Source organism: Carassius carassius, chromosome 2 (assembly GCF_963082965.1).
Source record: "Carassius carassius chromosome 2, fCarCar2.1, whole genome shotgun sequence".
Lineage (NCBI taxonomy): Eukaryota > Metazoa > Chordata > Actinopteri > Cypriniformes > Cyprinidae > Carassius > Carassius carassius.
The window spans coordinates 8,299,036-8,316,684 of NC_081756.1; the positions used below are offsets into that span (position 1 = coordinate 8,299,036).

At 35.8% G+C, this 17,649-nt stretch overlaps 2 protein-coding genes and 1 pseudogene across 4 annotated transcripts in view; 1 reads left to right on the forward strand and 2 right to left on the reverse strand.

Annotated features, from left to right (window-relative positions):
- Window positions 1–148: 148 nt before the first annotated feature.
- LOC132096462 (E3 ubiquitin-protein ligase MARCHF3-like) lies at window positions 149–2,298 on the reverse strand (annotated as a pseudogene).
- Window positions 2,299–11,146: 8,848 nt separating this feature from the next.
- LOC132101454 (gap junction delta-2 protein-like) lies at window positions 11,147–12,289 on the forward strand. Its single transcript, XM_059506443.1, has one exon. It carries the CDS (start codon window positions 11,147–11,149, stop codon window positions 12,287–12,289), a length of 1,143 nt encoding a protein of 380 aa, XP_059362426.1.
- A 3,650-nt stretch (window positions 12,290–15,939) lies between these two features.
- LOC132101463 (endophilin-A3-like) overlaps window positions 15,940–17,649 on the reverse strand; it is a 37,206-nt gene continuing 35,496 nt past the window's right edge. Inside the window, exons 10-11 of one of the 3 annotated variants that reach the window (XM_059506455.1) lie at window positions 17,514–17,582; window positions 15,940–16,418 (exon numbers count right to left, since the gene is read on the reverse strand). In XM_059506455.1, the coding sequence (XP_059362438.1) occupies window positions 16,213–16,418; window positions 17,514–17,582 (275 nt within the window). In that variant the 3' untranslated portion in view covers window positions 15,940–16,212. Of the gene's footprint in view, window positions 16,419–16,911; window positions 17,188–17,513; window positions 17,583–17,649 lie in introns of those variants that run through there. The other 2 variants (XM_059506474.1, XM_059506465.1) reach the window with 2 other exon arrangements.

Consider the following 17,649-nt stretch of genomic DNA (forward strand, 5'->3'; position numbering starts at 1 on the left):
GGACATTATTGTATACTGATTTGCTGCTCAAGAAACATTTATTATTGGTATCAATGTTGAAGACATTTGTGCTGCTTAATATAAAGTGTAATGAAGACATTCAGGATTCTTTGATGAATAGAAAGGAATGACTTTACTGTCGGTTTTGATTAAATGAATGCATACTTGCTGAATAAAAGTATTCATTTATTTAAAAAATGGTAGTGTATATTTTCTCATGTTGGATTTTCTGATGTGACATTTACAATGCACACAATGTACAAAGGGTTTGTTTTAAAATTTAGCTTTTTCAATTTAGTTACAACATCAAATGAATAAAAGATCATTAAATGTTCACTTTTTTCCTGTTTTATGGAAGAAACCATTTTAAGTTTCCATGATAAAGCAAACAGTAATGAAATGCTCTGCATAGCTGTATGATTGTCTTACCTACATCCACTCTATGTTCCTCTAGATATATATTATGTTGAATAATTATGAAGCAGTTTTGTAAGGTAAACCTGCAGGTATACATAACTCAACCATTATTATCTCAATGCCATTCTTCTCTGGTTTATTTCTGAAGACGTGTTCTTTTCCTGCATTTCCATGAATTTCAAATGCTGAAATGTCCCTTGTTTTAAAGTCTTCCATTATTTAAAAACACAAGTGAAGATGATGCCAACCACTTCAAAAGGGTTTCACGCTAAATTAGGACACTGCTTCAGTTCAAATAAGAACGTCACTCCAGATCTAAGAGTGACTTTGAAATCAGGGCTTTAGACAAAATCGGGACATCATGAAATCAGGGTTTGTCTGAAATAGCCGTCTGTTTTCTTCCTGATGATGTTTCAGGCACTATACCACGGTCTCCTTATTCTTGTATTTGCACAAGAAGTGCACTGGTAGATGTTTTGGTCTCTGGGGTGTCCTCACAGGATGGGGAATCTGTAGCCGGACGCTGGGATTTGTCAAATTCCACATCCTGAAGAGATGAATGTGGTAACGTAGGGATACCTGCGTTTACAAAAGAAAGATTGTGTGGAAAAGTTAGAACCATTTTATCATCATTTGACTTTTTTCTCTCTTTTACAAATTTGTTGACGTTTTTCTTTATTCAGTTTTCACTGTATCATCCCGGGTGTCATAAATTTTGTCATAAAAAAAGTGTCATAAGGAAAAACCAACAGAATGAAGAAGAGATTGAAGAGAAATCTAATTAATGCGTGTTTTTTTGTTTTCTAAATCAGAGTAGTTTCTTATGCTGCGCGAGTCAGAAACACTGCATGTGTAAAATATCATTGCACTTTCATTTGCTACACTGAAAACAAGAGTGAACTTACAACAGTCCAGAAGAGGTAAATAGTGAAGAGTGTCAGTGTGAGGACATTAGTCCCTCAGCCTTCATGCCGTTGCTGTAGTGCAGACCCATGGCTCCCTGTACACACAGCCAGCCCGACAGATCCGCTAAGGGTGTGATGAACAGGAAACAGATGGCATCCCCACACAGCATCCGTCTCTGCTGCTGCATGGAAGTTGTGGTGAACCACTGCAGCCACGAAAAACAGCCCAATGGAATGGGGTTTATACTTGAATTAAGGCAGTTTGAAAGCTTATTTCATGTGTTTTTTTTTTAGAATAATTAAAATGTTAAAAAAATGGAGCTTAGAATTCAGACAACCTAAGATAAAGAAAAAACATGATTTGCAACCATCCATATCACAATACTATACATAATGCATAGATAAATACATATTATAATAGATACTTTTACAGTTTTAGCCATCTTTATTCCTATGTCTCACATAAACGCAGACTGACAGACTGAGGTCACATCTGTGTTTCTATAGCAACATGCATCCACCAATAGAATTACAGAAAGCCTAATAGTCGGTTCTCAAGATGCTAAACCTGCAAAATGAGAATAAATGGAGCGAAAAAACTGTTTTTCATTGACTTCAAAAAGTGAGTTGAATATTTACAATGGTGCATATTATAGAGGATTTTATCCTTCATAGGATAAAGATCATTGCCATGCTCTGGTGCTGATGATTTTACCATGTGAGCGGTTTGGGAAGTCTCTCCAGAGCGAACTCAAAGTGGCAGAGCTCACAGTGGCTAGTGATGGAGGCCGTGAGCCATCGCTCCAGACAAACACGGTGAAGCATCGCCAGAGAGCCGGCACACTCACAGGGAGATAACAGATCACCCGCACCACTGCCTTCATGACAGATTCGACAGAACGGCTCCTCAGCGTTCAGACTGAAAACAGAGACCCGGATATCAGCCATCAATTCTGCAGATACAGAGAACAAGAGCTGAAGATTCCAGGAGACTAAATTAAAATGAGACAAATTAGTTCACCTAAAAATGAAAATGTATTTACCTTCAGGCCATCCAAATTGTAAATGAGTTTCTTTCTCTGTCAGAGAAGATTTGTAGAAATTTAGCATTACATCCTCTGCAGTGAATGGGTGCCGTCAGAATGAGAGTCCAAACAGTTAAAAGCAGATAAAAACCTCACGATAATCCACAACACTCCAGTGCATCGATTTATATCTTGTGAAGTGAAAAGTTGGGTGTTTTTAACAAACAAATCCATAATTAAGGTGTTTTAACTGACCAAATTATTAATTATTAATTATAACGCAACAGTGGATAAAGTCCAGTGAAACCGGAGACGGCACCCATTCACTGTAGAGGACCTGTTGGTGAGCAAGTGATGAAATGATACATTTCTCCAAATCTGTTCTGATGAAGAAACAAACCCATCTACATGGATTGAGGGTGAGCACACTTTAAATTAATTTTGAGTGAAAATTCAGCTTTGAATCACAGGAATAAATTACATTTTTAAATATATTTTTACAATTATTTTAAATTGTAATAATATTTACTGTTTTTAAATGAATAAATGCAGCCTTGGTGAGCATAAAAGACATCTTTCAAAAACATTTAAAAGTTCAGCTTCGATAGTTCATTTTACTGTGAAAATGTCCTGTAACTTTCACAACTCACAATGCAATATCAAGCCACAAATATGTCAACTTTCTGAAGTCAAATCTATGAATACGAACACATGACCACATACATTTACATGTTACCAATGTCTAATGGGACTTTGCGTCATTTGGCTGAACGACTTCCTCAAATCTTGCCCTGGAGGGCCTATGCCCTGCCGACTTTACCTTCAACCCTAATCAAACACACCTGAGCAAGTTCATCAAGGTCTTCAGGATCCCTAAAGAAAACAATCAGAGTTTGAGTTAAACTGTGCAGGGAAGTGGCCCTTCAGGACCGGATCTGAGAAACCTTAACTTTGACCCACCTGATGCCGCTGTGTTCAGGGATCACAGAAGAAACAGAAGTGCTACTGTGAATGACCTTCTGTGCAGGATCCGTGGAGGTCTCGGCATCCGGTTTCACCAGAACCACAGAATCCAGACCAGCACTGAGTCCAGCTGATGACTCCTCACAGAGCATGACTGTTATACATGAGGCTGTTCATACCTGAAACTGCAAGCTGAGAGACAGAGAGATGAGGGACATGTGATCAAATTAACCAAGAGACACTGACAGAACAATAGAGACAGGAGCTTGGGTTTGCATACATTAGCTTTGTGTGAGGAACAGACTGAAACAGCTGCTTATTTACATGATTATTATTTACTCAAATTTATGTAAAGAACTGCATTTAATATGAACATGAATGAGCATGAGATTTGTTAGCTCATTTTTATAAATAATTTAATTTCGATGAATAATGACCACACCTGAGACCACAGAGAAGCAGGCTAGCTATAGCTGCATATGGCAATCAAACACACTTTGAAGAATCACTCCACTACAAAATAGTGATAAAAAGTCACACCACACTTATAACCCCTACTTAGGGTGAAGGCCTGCAGCTAAAACCACCAGCCTGCCTCCAGGAAAACCCAGCTCCTGCAGAATACAAAAAAAGAAATAAATATAGAAATGATTAGAGATAAACCAAATCACAATGAGACAAATAATGAAAACAAAAATCAAGTTATAAGATAAATGGTCATCTATAATAAAGACAAAGAAAATAAATATAAACCATTCAAACGGTCACAACACAAAAATCACACAATCAGTCCAACCTACACAAATGATGGGACCAGTTTGGTAGGCTAATTATCACTCCATGTAATAAATCACAGGTATTTAACAGTGATGATCATGCGGCTAAGGACTGGTAACAAAACCAGCCACATTCATACAACATCAACAACATATTGCCTGAGCAATAGATAAAGTGGAGTCCAGCAGTGATATTCGGCTTCCACAAAGCAGCAAACGTGGCTCAATGAAGCATGGATTGCTGACAGCAAGTTGCTAAAGTAGCTGCTCAGCCTGGCTTTAACACGGGCAAAAGAGAACTCCTAAACACAAATATTCATTAACTATCTAATTAAAAACAGTTGCAGATTAAAAGAAACGATCGTAAATGTACTCACCCTGATTCAATTTCGGCGCGCGCACACAAACAATCACCGGCACACGGAAATCATATGACAGTCATTTGATGTTAGGGAGTCAATAAACAGCTGATACTCCGACGCAGCTATGAGGAGACGTCACACCAATGGGAGACCGAAGGCACGCCACACTAAAACGCATTGCAGGTCGCTCAAACAAACAAACTACACAAAGTTAAAAACTAACATTAGAACTTACCACAATGTGAGTGTCGCCACGAGAACGTGCACAGCCTCGATGGCCGAGTGTCACACTAAACAGATACAGATGAAGGCACAATGAAACATCACTTAATACTAACATCAAAACAACCGGCTACACGGCTAACACACATACCTCCACGGTCTCTTGGAATGAATGACAAAGGGGCGGGCTTTCAATGACGTATCCCAGGGAGCATCCAAAGAGTCTATATACCCCAAGGGGCAGAACCCTATTGGCCATATATGTAATGAGGATGACGTGGCAACGAGTCACTCACTTCACCACATATATATATATATATATATATATATATATTGGGGTCTGTAAGATTTTCTTAATGTTTGTAAAAAAAATTAATAGTTAAAATACAGCAAAATCTGTAATATTGTTAAATATTTTTGTACTTTACTATAGCTGATTTCTGTTTTAATATATATTAAAATGTATTTTATTCCTGAATTTTCAGCATCATTACTCCAGTCTTCAATGTCACATGATCCTTCAGAAATCATTTTGCTAAAACATTTCTCATTATTATCAACGCTGAATATTTTTTTTAAACCGTGATACATTTTTGTTCTTTGCTTCTTTGATAAAAAGATCAAAAGAACAGCATTTTACTTGAAATTATTTCTTTGTAACAACGTAAAAGTCTTTACTGTTACTGTCATGTACCCTTGCTGAAAGTATTAATAATAAAAAAAGCTGAATCTAGCTGAACACAAACGTTTTGACCGTAGTATATATTTACACACATACATATGTATAATGACAGGTTTCCCTCTCTTTAAGCTGTTGCAGTGGTCATTTGTTAAATGATGACTGTTTACATATCAATTCATATTTGCAAAAATTTGCATGCACATGCATTATATTATTTACATTCAATGCGTTTTTATTTAGTTTTTTAAAGAGAGGTCAATATTAAAGTTTTACAGGACACAGTTGTGAATCCGAATCTGTAATGAAGATGACTGCAGCAGGTGTATGAAAGGATTTTGAAAAGATACAATCTATTCCTCTCTCTAATGTACAGATGACGTCATAAACTTGTTGAACCTAAACTGTAAGGGATGCACAACATCCATTTCGAGAGTTGAGAAATTGCCAGGTTATTGAAATCATGTGGCAATACCACAAATTAGCATTTGAAATTCTCTGAAATTCTCAATGGTCAACAGATGCTTTCGTCAGACAGCTAAAGTTCAAAGTTTTGGTTGCATGATGGAGCATGACTTTTGCAAACCATTGCTTTTCTCCTCTTCATCCTTATGATGCACCATCAATGGAGACCCAACATCAAATCTACAGGCATACAACATTCTACCAAACAGACACCTACTAAACCAACTGTAAAATGACCATTCAGTGACTTAGCAATTACAAAAACCAATGACAGTTTTTAGAAAGTTAGGAACTTACCATTAGACAGACCATGTTCTCCGTCCAAACTCCCCATAACACAGGCTCTGAAGGCTTTAAGACATGAAGACCTCTCGCTTTCTCTCTCTCTGTGGTAAGATTAGCATTGAGCCCAAGGTCGTTGGTGAGAATAGCTAAAAATTAGTTGGAAGGCAAGGAAAACACAGGCACAGAGCCCACAAAGGGAAATCCCTCTCACATCACTGTTGGATACACTCCGGGTGACTCCTCATTCAAGCTTCCTCTAACCCATTGCTACATGCAAGTCATTTCTGCTAAAGTATTATTGTGTTGCCAATCTAGAGCTCAAAAGGTCTGGTGGAGCATCAGTGTTTGGTACAGTATATTCATATTGTACTGGGACATCTTTCACTCTTTATAAAATAGGGTTACAATTTATAGATGTTTTTATTTAAACTTTCAGTCCATTTAAGATATAGTCTTATCAGTTTTTACATTCACTGGGAATTAAACATGATCTTTTTGCTAGTACTACTTGAAGTACCATGAACTCTACTGTTTAAGCGACAAGAATGCTGTTAAAATGGTTAACTAATAAATAAATGCAAATACTTATTTAATCCTCTTTGTCCCATTAATTAAAAAATAAAATATATATCCGGTATTAACATTTTTAAAGAACTATTTAGACATTTATATTAGTGATACAGCTATCAGGATGATTAAAAAATACAATTAAGTAATTTTGCAACTATGTCATTTGAAAATATTTTAAATGATAATCAACACACAATATTTTATTAAATATTTATATTTATATAGACAATTTCTTAGAAATATGATATTATTTATACACCTCTCAGGATGTTTTTTAAAATTCAGTTAATTAAAAATGTAAAATTATAAATTATAAACAAAAATGTAAACGTATACAAGTTTATATGTCTAATATGATTGGCTGAGAGGTCTTTCCAAGCATGGGATATTCACACAATATCACCACGGGAACCGTCTCACCATTAAAGTATATAAAACATATTTTCAAAAAAATATTAATCACATAACATATTTATATTCAGCATTAATATTTTAAATATTATATAGCCTAATAATAATATCTAATAATAAATGGCAATAAAGTTGAATCTAATCTAATCTAATCTAGTCTAAATGGATTTAAGTAAATATAAAAAGAAAAACATTTTAATCCATGCTATATTTTTCTTAAACAATAAGCCACTCAATCCTTGTGTTAGAGAGAATTTACCTCATGTTTAACTGTTAAACATGAGACACAAATCAATGTTTAGTAATTTTTAGGGCCTGTTTATTTGCCATACTTGAACACAACTCGTCATCAAATCACGTGACTATTTCCCCCATCCGGTGGTCAGATTATGGCCAATAGAGCAGATCTTCGAACACGTGAGAAACTCAGCTGCAACAATCATGGGAGATTAGGCAGCAAAGGGTTAAACCATTCATTTTCATGACTTGATCTCTTTTCATAGCGCAGGTCTAGCTTAGAAGAAAGTGCAGAAGGGGAAACACCGTAGACAAGTAGTCATATGAAGGACTTTTCACTTTCACATTGAGTCTCTCTCTTTCTTGCCTCCCTGTCTGCTCACTTTTCATTCTGTTCTGTTGGCACTAATCCTGTCTGCTATTCATGGCTGAGCTGCTCACTAGAATGGACGGCGGGGACGGACATCAATGTGGATTCCTTTATGAACCACATGAAGGGGTGAATAATTCCTTTGACACCTCTTTAGACAGTTGCAGGAGAAAGCCAGACACCAGGGATTATCAGAGGAATAAAACAAGCTCTGGGGAAAGAGAACTTCCTCTTTAATGTTGTGGGATGCAGTGAGCTGGGACTCTCCCTCTGGAGGTGTGGAAGGACATGCAGCCTCTCTTTTGGAAACTTCTGATTTGATAATGAAAAATAAAACATGAAACAATAAGGAAAGGATCGTAAAAGAATGCAACCCAGATCTCATCCGCATGAGCATCAAGGCCCAATGTACCGCTAAGCCAAGTCTCCGACATGACACGCAATTTCAAAATTTTCTCTGCACAAAATTGAATATTCCTTTAATAGAATTTGGGTCGAACCGGATATCAAATGAGAAAATGTAAGGCAAGGACTAGATTTTATTTTTGGGAATTTATTTGGAAAAAGAGAAGCTTCATAATGAGAAGAGTCTTTTTAACTTTTTTCCTAGAAAATATTTGCAATAATCCTTCAAATAAATAAATAAATCCTTTAAAAAAATCTACTTGAGGAATACACTGCATATTTAATACAATGTTATTATAGTAGTATATTTTTCTTCTTTTTATATTATATTTAAATAAAATGACAAAATAAAATCTATATATGATAATAAATTATCATGTTTTCTAGGCATGTTCTGACTAAATGTATCATGATATTTCTTTTCAGCCATATTTTATGAAACAAAACATCTACCACACACTGCATGCAAATAACCCAGTATTAATTGCATATTAAATGTGCTGGCTACACATGTGCCTGTGTGATAAAGGTTCAGACATTGTTGACAGCTCATCAACAATCAACAGAAGCACTCTGAGCGCAGCCTTCCTGGAAACACAACATGCACAAGTAACACACACACACACACACACGCACACAGAGAGAGAGAGCTGAGACCTGGATCCATGTCTGATAGCTAGGGGCAACATCACAGCAAGAGCTACTGATAAAGCCATTAGTCATGGTAAGTACGTCAACATCACCGGATAAATGCACTGTGTTCAGAGGAGAACAGTGGCATATATCAGCCTCTACAAATTAGGCAGAATACCCAAGTTAATAAGGTATTTAAAAAAAAATCCTTTCCAGGATGATTGATTATACATTACAAATTGCAAATATTGTATTGCATGTTTTCTAGAATGTTGTTTAAATATGCATATTATGCATTATTTATTAAAAATATATATTGACAAATTACAGTTAAATATTACAGATCATTTTATCACTCCAGTTAAATAGTCAAATACAGTCTATTTTCTGAGAAAAAAAAGCTTTTTAAAGATATTGGTATTTTATCGATAGGGTTTAAAATTTGGTATTTTAATTTAAATCTATGTTATTAGTTAAACTGCCATTAAAAAAAAAATGTAAAAGTGTATTTTTCATGTTTTCTTTCCACTAGTCTGAAACAAAATTGTATAAAAGTTACAACCCAAAATCTTAAAATTGACCAGTGCATGCAAGAAATGCTTTTCCCTGTAATACCATGACTTCAAAAAAGTATGAAAAATGAACCACAAAGATGTCAGTAATTTGCGATTTCATTTTAAAAATGTCATTCATTGTTCATTGTTATTTCCACTCATCACAAGTGAACAGCACGATGGCCATCGCTGTGTAACTTGGACTGATGTATGTAGTTTTGACATGTTGCATCACCTACACTGTTAAATACTCTCAATATACCATTAAAACAAATGCATTTGTTGGTTATTTAATAAAAGATGCCAGACTCTTATTTCTCTGACAGAGCTATCTGTCAGCATGAAGGGCAACACACAAGGACTTTAACTAGAAGACTATCTTGAATGTGCCATAGGTGCAGTCAAAAAGAAATGTGGTCAAAAAAACCTAAGAGTAGAAGCACCCCAAAATACCAAAAGAGTGATAAGGGTAAAAGCTGCAGGTCAAATGACATGGAAACGTGTGTGTGATGTTAACGCCAAACTTTGTTGAAATCAATTGTGAGTTGAGTCTCCTGCTTTGTTGTGCTATTCCTGGAACATATGGAGATGATGGTTATAGAGTGTTCCAAATCATTCAAACTTCTACTTAGTGAGCTGCCTTACTGTCTACATAGCTGGCTTTTCAGTTTTGAACCAGAGCCACAGTCTCCATAGCCCTATGGTTACCTCCTTTTCTTTTTCTTAAGTCCACTCGTGTCAGACCTTTGAAGAGCTCTTATAATTACCAGGGGCCAGTTAGCAGATAGCGTGAAGATAACTGCTATCACATCTATTTTAGTTTGCATTTAAAATAGCTCCTATCACTTTTGTAAACAACCAGTATCATCAGTATGAGGACATTTTACTTCCACCTTATATGTCAGTTATATATATATATAAAAAAAGATACACTAACAGATTTATTATTATTGTTATTAATTTTCTTTTGGAGAAATTAATACTTTCACTCAGTAAGGATGCATTAAATTGATTAAAAGTGAATGTAAAGACATTTGTGATGTTACAAAAGTTACTAAATAATGTTTTTTATTTCCAAAAAAAAAAAAAAGTTATATTCTAAGATGGTTCACGGTTTCCAAAAAATTTTTTTTATATATATATATATATATATATATTTCTGAAGGATAATGTGACACTGAAGACTGGAGTAATGATGCTGAAAATTCAGCTTGGATCACAGGAATAAATTACATTTTAAAAACATGTTCAAATAGAAAACAGATATTTGAAATTGTAATAATATTTCATAATATTACCAATTTTACTGTATTTTTGATCAAATAAATGCAGAGTTGGTGAGCAAAAAAGACTTTCTCTTTCTCAAAAAACATCTTTAAGAAATCCTACTTAAATTTTTAAATGGAAGTGTTTATGAGAAATTGTAACTTCGATCATTAAGAAAACAACTATTCAGCATGTTACTTGAATTCAAAAATGTGCACTTTTAATTAAACCATTCAGCAGACACTTTTACCCAAAGTGATTTACAAATGAGGCACAACCAATTTCTCACAAGTGCCAACAATATTCATAGAACATAATGCCAAGTTTAAAGTATAAGACGGATAAGTATACAAACTAGATTAGCACATGGACGTATCCACTATCTGTGGCGTATTTTTAAAAGCATGGAACCCATCCTATCATGTACGGTGGCAATCTGAAAAGAGTGCAATCTGCCGACGCTATCAAGAGCAGGACGAGTGCCGTGTCTCCAGCTGTTTGTAAATGGACTCTAAAGAAAAGCGACAGCACCATGTGACCAAAGTGAAGTGGACAGCACAGTCCTTATCTCTGAAGGAGAAAGGGATGGCTGGGAGCAGTGATGGCACCTTCGCTCTCTGGCCAGAGCTGTAACATGAAAACGGCCGTCCTTTCTGGCAACAGGGCTAAAGTGGATCTATTTCAGGTGCTGTACTTCAGGAGGCCAGTGCGTAGAGACATGACAGAATGGACGCTGCTCAAGCGGCTGCTGGATGCTGTGCACCAGCACTCAACCATGATTGGACGCCTCTGGCTCACGGTCATGGTGATTTTCCGCCTGCTCATCGTGGCCGTGGCCACTGAGGACGTCTATACGGATGAGCAGGAGATGTTTGTATGTAACACCCTTCAACCGGGATGTCCCAATGTCTGCTACGATGCCTTCGCTCCAATCTCGCAGCCTCGGTTCTGGGTCTTCCAGATCATCACCGTGTCTACGCCTTCGCTTTGCTTCATCATCTACACCTGGCACAACTTGTCCAAGCAGTCGGAGGGCGAGCAGTCGAGGGAGGCATATGACCGCAGTTGCGACTCGGACAGTTGCGACATCAAGTCGCATAAACATCTTGGACACAGTCTTGCTGACGTCCTCGAGGGCATCACCAACCAAAGCACCCCAGCGTTGCAGGAAACCAGGGTTCCTTCCAAAAGCTCCTTAGGTGTCCTTTCCAAGTACTACGTCTTCCACGTATGCTTTCGTGCCGTTTTGGAGGTCGGTTTCGTAGTGGCTCAATGGCTTCTCTTCGGTTTCCACGTTCCCGCTCACTTTGTATGCACAGCTACACCTTGCATGCAGAAGGTCGACTGCTACGTCTCACGTCCCACCGAGAAAACCATCTTCTTGATCTTCATGTTTTGTGTAGGCATCTTCTGCATCTTCCTCAACTTCCTAGAGCTCAATCATCTGGGCTGGAAGATGATCAAGAAGTCGGTGCTCATCAAGGACGGCTCCTGGAGGGGATACGGCGCTATAAATCAAGACTCACAGTCGATAGTCTCGCTAACCTTCAGAGACGTGACCAGCACTACTTCTCTACCTACCCTAGATCTAGTCGTGGACCACCAACCTGACTGGAACTGCGCTGGGAACTGCTCAACGAAGAAAGACAAGGACACCTGCAAAGGAACACAATCGCTCAAGGGGAAATCGCAACCAAACAAAGGAAGAAAATCAAAGCAAAGGAGCAGTGAGGTTTGGATATAAACTCAATTATGGACAATTCAAAGAGTCTTAAATTTGATTTCAATGCTATTTTGTTAGTAGGTTTTTGAAGGCAGCTGCAACTCGTTTGTTTGGATGAGCTTAAGAAATAAAATCAGTCATGACATGGAATCAATATTTCCACGTTGTTTATTTATGCAATATACACTCTAATAAAATGCTAGGTTGTTTCAACCCAACTTTGGGTCAAATATGGACTAGCCCAACAGTTGGGTTAATTTTTTACATAAAATTTTTAACCCAAAATTTGGCTTAGTCCATATTTGACCCAAAGTTGGGTTGAAACAACCCAGCTTTTTTTTTTTTTGAGTGTAACGTGTATTATAATATATTCATTTACAACATCTATAAACCACTTTGTGTACAAATTGTGCCAGAGAGCAAAAAAAAAAACAATTCAAAGCATTTCCTTTCTCTTAGTGATGTACTGTAGTGAAGAACATTCTAGTAGAAGTTTTGTAAGGTCACTAAAATTGGTATAGGAGTCAGTAATAGTGTTTGGAAGTAAAGAGCTATTCTACATCTGAAGTTCAAGATCGAGATCATTGGGGTGCCACATTTGAATGTTCAAAGGTTTCAGGTTTTAAATGTTTTTGATTATTTGATCAGAAATACAGTAAAAACTACAGCAAAACAAGTTGAATAGTTGATAGTTTGAACTGCATGGCTTGGACCTGATGATTGTTAATAAAATAAGTTGGAAGCTTACCTATATAACCTATATAATCTGAAAGTGAATTTCTTTCACCACTGACATTTCCTTCAGAAAATGCAAAAATATAGCACATTTGGCAACTAAGATTGGTGCTGTTAGGGGCAAAGATTTTTTAGGCATCATTTGTCAAAACAGCTTTTTCTTTTTTCCCTTTTTGCTCTCGGACTGCTTAATTTGGCCAGAAAAAATAAAATAATAATACAACAGTCAAAAAGATTTGAAATGGTTGATGGCAGTATCTGTCCAATACAGAAACGAAAACAGTCATTCAAAGTTCAATTTCATGCACACGAACATACTGCTCAGAATAACAAAAATAAAGTTCAACATTACTGGAACGCAGTCTCTTTTGGGGGGATAAACACAGACACATTTTGTCAGTTCAAACAAAATTGGTCCAAATTTGAAAGATGACAAGCACAGGACCGTTCGACTAGAGAATGTTTCATTAACATCTGCAAATTGAAAATGTCATTCAGAGGATGACATCTGTCAAACAAACAACACAGGCGAGCAAAAATGTATTGTAACATACAGTACTAAGTTGTGAACCATATTAATATATATATTTATATACTTTTTAGCACTCCATAAGATAAGGATGAAAAATTTTTGTATTTCTCGGGCATGGCAGAGAGAGATACAGTAGAAAGTGCAATGTCCTAAAACCAAAAAAAAAACACAACACAAAAATAAAATGTGCACATCAATGGGTGTGTTATTGTAAAGCTATAGTGCAATACAACCACCGTTCAAAAACAGCACTTGAAGGCGCGAGAGAGCAAAAGCCATTAAACCCCACCCGCGATACTTACTATGATACCTAAGATCACAATAAGTCTGTAAACGGAGACAGACAGAGAAGGAGGACATTCATTAGAGTAGCAGTCAAGAGAGTCACAGTTTATAGAAAAATTGTGTTTCAAAAAACACATAAGACTACCACAGGCAGGTAAACCCCATATCAGAGCAAAAAGAAAACATACAAAGACTGCGAAAATACAAATCCACCCCATTGAATGCATCACATTTTTAAATGAATAAAGTAAATGCTGTGCTGAAGCTGAAATAAATTTACACTGCAAAAAAATTATTTTCTTAATCAGTATTTTGATGTTTTTATTTCCCAATAAAAATATCTAAACATTTTTAAATCTAAACTTTTTTCATAAGAAACAAAATTGTAGGATATTTGTAAAATAGGACTTGCTTTATGTATCTTAAATTGTCAAACTTTTTTTTTTTTACATTGTGGTTTATGCATAAAATGGGAGAAAAAAAATTCATAGTTTTATCTTTTAAAGTATATTTCAGGTAAATTGTCAGTATATAAAATATTATTGAAAATTATTTAAATCAAAAATTGTGTAAGATAAGACTTGTTTTAAGTTTTCTTAAACTGACAAATAGATTTTGAATTGAAATTGAATTGAATTGAATTGAAGTTTTAAATTAAAGTAATTAATTTTACTTGCGTCTCTCTAAACTAAATTGTGTATACAATGTTGTTTTCAATACAATTGAAATTGTTTATATATATATATATATATATATATATATATATATATATATATATATATAGTATACCAGTACTGATTACCAGGGCCCCAAAGGAAGAGAGGGCCCTTGAAAAGCCTGCAATATATAATTTCGGGGGGGGGCAGCCCATTAGGACTGCATAGGGCCCGGGATCTTGTGCAGCGCCCCTGTATATATATATATGTGTGTGTGTTTTTAATTTTTCATATCATCCTTTTTTTTTTTTTTTTACTTTTTATATATATATATATATATATACAGTGGGGAAAATATTAATTTGATCCCTTGTTGATTTTGTAAGTTTGGCCGCAGAGAAATTTAATTTGTAATTTTTATGGTAGGTTTATTTTAACATATAGAGACATGACTTGGTGCAGAGACCTTGAACGTTGGCAAGCACAGAGGTATCTCTGTAGAGATCCTCTCTAAATCCTTAAGGTTTGGCGACTTGAAGTTTCAGCTCCCTCTACATACTTTCTCTAGGATTGAGGTCTGGAGACTGTCTAGGCCACTCCATGAACTTAATGTGCTTCTTCTTGAGCTACTCCTTTATTGCCTTGGTGGTATGTTTCGGGTCACTGTCATGCTGGAAGACCCATCCATTACCCATCTTAAGTTGCCTGGCTGAAGGAAGGAGGTTCTAGTCCAAGATTTTACAGTACATGGCCCCGAGCTCAATTTTGACCATCCTTACCCCATGAGGCAAGATCTTGTATTTCTTACCTTTCCGAAATAATCGCACCAACAGTTGTCTCCTTCTTACCAAGCTTCAATCTTGTCTCTGACATCCTTTGACAGCTCTTTGGTCTTGCCCATGGTGGTGGGAGAGGTTGGAATTGAAGATACAGATTGTGTGGACAGGTGTCTTACACACCTACTGAGCTGACATTAGGAGTAACTTAAAGTGGCAGGACTAAACTGTGTTCCACAGGAGCACACAACCAACCTGTGGAAGACAGAATTCTTGCTAAATTCTTGCTAAAATACTTATTTAATTCACTGAAATATAATAATATATATATATATATTTTTACATTCCCTTATTGAATAGTTGTATCTACATTTTATATTTGATCTAGATTTTTAGGCTTTAATGTTAATTTTATCTGTATGCACCAGGGTCTGATTCTGATTCAAGCAGACTTGAATTTGAACTTGAAATGCAAATCAGTTTCAAACCATTTTATAATATGATTTTCCTGGATTTTTTGGTTGATATTCTGTCTCTATCTATTAAAATAAACCTACCAAAAAAAATGCAGACCCTTCATTTCTTTGTAAGTGGGCAAACTTACAAAATCAGCAGGGGATCAAATAAATATTTTCACCACTGTAAATCTAAAAAAAACGTAACGACAATGGAAGGTTTTTTCGATTAAAAATAAATGTATCTTGTTTTAAAGATGTTTAGATATTTTACCAAAGAAAAAAGAAAAAACACTGATTAATTATTTTTTTGCCGTTTAAAAATCTAGATGTTGCACCGTGAGGCATGGAAAGTGTAATAACATAAATAAATACTGAAATGTAAAAGCTTCAAAATTGTCTGTGGTCAAACGCAAGGCTTTCATTGGTGATAATGCAGCAGAGGATGTTGGGTGAGTGGACGGTCCAGACAGTCTGGTTTGGCGTGCAGTCAGTGACCCGGGGCTCATTGAGGCAGGGGCACGAGGACCTCAACGTAGTTTATGGGAAAGAAGCCCGATTCGCCGTTAATCATGCCTTCATACCAGTTCTCATCGATCTGATTGGTGAGGATGATAATGTCGCCCTCTTTGAAGCCCAGCTCACCCTCATTCTCCGGCTCAAAGTCATAAAGCGATCGACAGCAGGGCTGGTCCAAGTGTGACTCGCTCTCTGCAAAGAGGAAAATACAACCACCTCACACATTTAAGCACTTGTTGAAGGAATAGTTCACCCCTAAATTAAAAATGTCATTATTTACTTACCCATATGCAGCTTTTTTTAATTATTTTATTTAATTATGTTTTTACAATGTTAATGGTGACCAGTTTAATTTTAGTATCATTGATATACTATTATAGTTTTTGAATCAGATGTTTTGTAAACATGTTTAGATTTATTGTATTTTTTTTCATGCTTTTGTTTTAACTTTAGTTAACATACATTACAATAATAATTTTTTGATAATATTTTAAATTATTTTGTTTTTATATTTGTTTTCATATTTAAAGCTCAGTAATTTTGTTGCTTGCTTTTGACCTCTTTATTTGTTTTATATATATATATATATATATATATATATATATATATATATATATATATAAAATATAAATATGTTTTGGCTTAGTTTTACTTCAACTTCAAAAAAAATGAAATGTTGCCTTGATTTAGTTTTAGTTAATGATAATTATTGTCAAAACCCTCCCAGAAAATCATCACAAAAGTGAGAAATAGACCTACATTTATGTTCTTATTACATTTATGGCTCATTCACATCCAGTATATTCCTCGTAAATAGAAATTAAAATGAAAAATAAATAAATAAGGCACAAAAATAATGCAATAGCTTAACTTCTTTTTTCTTTTGTAGAGCTTGACATGCAACAATGAAATATTGTTGAAAAAATTATTTTGTTTTCCACTGAAATCAGGTCTGGAATCACTTGAGGGGGAGAAAATAGGGTTTAAAATGAAATATTAAACATCTATATGCTGCATTTAAACATCCAGTGCAACTAACGGAAAGTAGCACAGGGTTATTGAGAGGAAAGTAACAGAAATTCAGTTTGAATGTTGATGTGTGGGCAAATGAGATAAGTGAAATCTGTGACTGCAGATCTCCAACAAATGCTCTACATATTTCTTCAGAATTCAAAAAGTCATTATCAACCAAGTATTATAAATCTCCTGGCCTTTACAGAGCTGGGTATCGCCTACTACCTCACATTCAGTGAGAGTCAAGGCATGGACCTACAGGATGATACTCACGTATGCTATCTCCATTGGGGCTTTCAGGCCATGATAGAGTCATGGGTGTTGTGTGTGTGAACTCATCAACTGAGAGCAAAAACACATGAGATCAAACATGAGAGACAGACACGTACACACAAAACAGCAAATGAAA